This window comes from Ailuropoda melanoleuca, chromosome 1 (genome assembly GCF_002007445.2).
Source record: "Ailuropoda melanoleuca isolate Jingjing chromosome 1, ASM200744v2, whole genome shotgun sequence".
Taxonomy (NCBI): Eukaryota; Metazoa; Chordata; class Mammalia; order Carnivora; family Ursidae; genus Ailuropoda; species Ailuropoda melanoleuca.
The window spans coordinates 210,085,176-210,087,913 of record NC_048218.1 but is presented as its reverse complement, the minus strand read 5'-3'; the positions used below and the strand labels follow the sequence as shown (position 1 = coordinate 210,087,913).

The 2,738-nt window shown below is 57.3% G+C and overlaps 1 protein-coding gene across 1 annotated transcript in view; it reads left to right on the top strand.

The window, feature by feature from the left end:
- Positions 1 to 986: 986 nt before the first annotated feature.
- Positions 987 to 2,738, top strand: part of SHH (sonic hedgehog signaling molecule) — a 12,725-nt gene continuing 10,973 nt past the window's right edge. Inside the window, 1 exon segment of the mRNA XM_034650041.1 lies at positions 987 to 1,595. Within this exon segment, the coding sequence (XP_034505932.1) occupies positions 1,296 to 1,595 (300 nt within the window). The 5' untranslated portion in view covers positions 987 to 1,295.

The following is a 2,738-nucleotide window of genomic DNA, read 5'->3' as shown; positions in this document are numbered from 1 at the left end:
CCCCCCGGAACCTGAGGGCTGGCTTGCAGAGCCCCATGGAAAGGCAGCTCAGGCCGACGTGGAAGGATCCTGAATTCCACATTCAGCTCATCCCTGGCCTGCACTTTGCTCGGATCGATTGATCAGTGGGGGTGGTGTGCGCACAGCCTTACCCCCTCGCCGCTGCCCGCAGGCACAATGGGCCTCCGCCCACCCCGCAGGCCCCAGCACCGGCTCCCTTCTCGGAGCTGGGGTGCAGCACCCAGACACACTTGGTCCAGCCAGCCGGACAGTGCCTCAGGCCGCTCTGCACCAGCTCCCGAGCAAGCCTGCATCCCGTTTCCAGAGGGTTAAAAATAATGCATTAGCTGAGACACAATAAGGGAGCAGCAGTTTCATATTTTTCTAAGCTCTTAAAGCACTTCAAATAGCATTGCTTTAAGTTGTGGTCAGTGAGAATTACCAGCATCCAAGGGTGCTGAACATTCAGGAGAAGGCACAGACCCTCTGTCTTTAAAATGCAAGGAGACCTGGCCTGCATGATAAAGTCTCTAGAAAACAACAACAACATTTAAATAGGACCTCGGCAGCTTTGCCCCTCAAACATTTGAGAGAATATTTGTTTGATGACCAAAGCTTGGGTGGGGGGGGTCTAGACTGTCCTTTAAAACTTAAGTTGGTTTTAACTGAAGCACCTACCATTCTGGAGAAAGGGAAGGGGGAACAGCGCGCTCTGCACAAGGCAGGGGGTAACTGGTGTTATCCTAAGGAGCGTGCCTCCTCCCTCCCGCCCACCTTTGTCTCAGGAAAGATTTTTTTTTTTTTTAACTCAAAGGCTTCAGGTGAAAATAAGGCAACTGCAGCAACAGAAAAAAAAATTTAGTCTTTTTGAGGGTTAAACATCAGAAGACAAGCTCGCGCTGCTTTGGCCAATCAGATACGCCCCTGGCAGCTATAATATAGCACCGAGGGCAGCCTGTCTCGCAAGCTCTCCAGGCTTGCTACCATTTAAAATCAGACTCTTTTTGTCTTTTGATTGCTGTCTCCAGCCCCAACTCCGATGTGTTCCGTTATCGGCGACCAGCAGCCTGCCGTTCCAGCCCCCGTCTGGGTGGGGACCGGCGGCCAGTCTCCCGCAGCACCGGCCGGCGAGGTAATATAGAAAGAGAAAGAGCCAGGCAGAGAGCGAGGGAGCCAGCAGCAAGCCGAGCGAGGAAGGGAGAGCGCAAGCCCGAGCGCACAGGCACACACACTCGCACTCGCGCGCACGGACCCGCACGGGGACAGCGTGGAAGGCACTGGGCTCCACGGCCGAGATGCTGCAGCTGGCGAGATGTCTGGTGCTGCTTCTCGTCTCCGCACTGCTGATGTGCCCGGGGCTGGCGTGCGGACCCGGCAGGGGATTTGGGAAGAGGCGGCACCCCAAAAAGCTGACCCCTTTAGCCTACAAGCAGTTTATCCCCAACGTGGCTGAGAAGACCCTAGGGGCCAGTGGAAGATATGAAGGGAAGATCTCGAGAAACTCCGAGCGATTTAAGGAACTCACCCCCAATTACAACCCCGACATCATATTTAAGGATGAAGAAAACACGGGAGCAGACCGGCTGATGACTCAGGTAGAAACCCAGCGCCGCGGCGTGGAATGTGCTGCTTTCCCGGGGGGCTGTGTGTAACCAGCCGCTCCACCACTGGGTCTGTTTGCTCTTCAGGCAGATAGCAAGGCGACTTCACCCTCTCCCTCCCACCCACCTGCCTACCTACCATCCCTTCCTCTTCTTGGAGGGGAAGGGAGGTGAGGGGTCCAGCCGGAGAAGTTTAGGGTGGGGGTGGGGGTCCAGATGGCAGGTGTGGTCCACCCATGGCCCTGATTTGCTCTGTTCTGCTGGGATGGCCTTCCCATCCTGCCCCAGCTCTGGCTTGTAACTTGGGGAGACCTTCACAATGGGGGCATCTGCCCCTCCGGAGGTGGGAATGGAAATGGTGGGAGGGGGACAGAAATCCCCCCATAAACATCAAGTGGCTTCCAGGTCACTGTACCAATGCAGCCTTGGGCATGAGACAGGGGCGCTGACACGTTCCCCTTCTCCACCCCCACCCTGCTGCCCCCCACCCAAGACGCTCAGTGGGAAAAGCCAGGAGGCAGTGCTGACAAAAGGCAGGGGCTCCCAAGGCGCAGCCTGGTCCCTGAGAGTCTCACGCAGCTCCGCTGCCATTGCGCCCCGGGGCAGTGGTGCCCATCAGAGTGTGAATGTATTGATATTTCTTTAAGGATGCGCTTCCATTCTCCCGAGCCCGCGGTCCTTGAGGGGAGGGACTTAGAACTTCCTGGCATTGCATCACTCCGGTCAACCTGCAGGCACAGGAGTGAGGAGCGACTAGATATTAGCGGGAGGGGGCTAGAACGGAAAACCAAAGCCAAGCACGCACCCCCCTCCCTCCCCACCGCTGCTTGAGACTTCTGGCTGCCAGTCTCCCCGCCAACGGTAGACTTTCTGAAACTCCAGGCACGTATAACTGAGCTAGAAATGGACTTCCTGGCAAATATAGGTCAACATCCTTTTTATTGCCCTATTAAAATATCCAAGTCCTACCTTTCGGGCTAGGAGCGCACCACAGCCAACGGAGCAGCGGCGGTGGGGCGCAAGTACAGGGGAGGGTGGGCGGGGATGGCGGGGAGGGGAGCCCCCTCCGGGCCGCTCGCTTCCCAGCCCGATTGAGGCGGCGAGGCCCGGAGAGAGGAAGGAGAGGGGCAGCGGGCC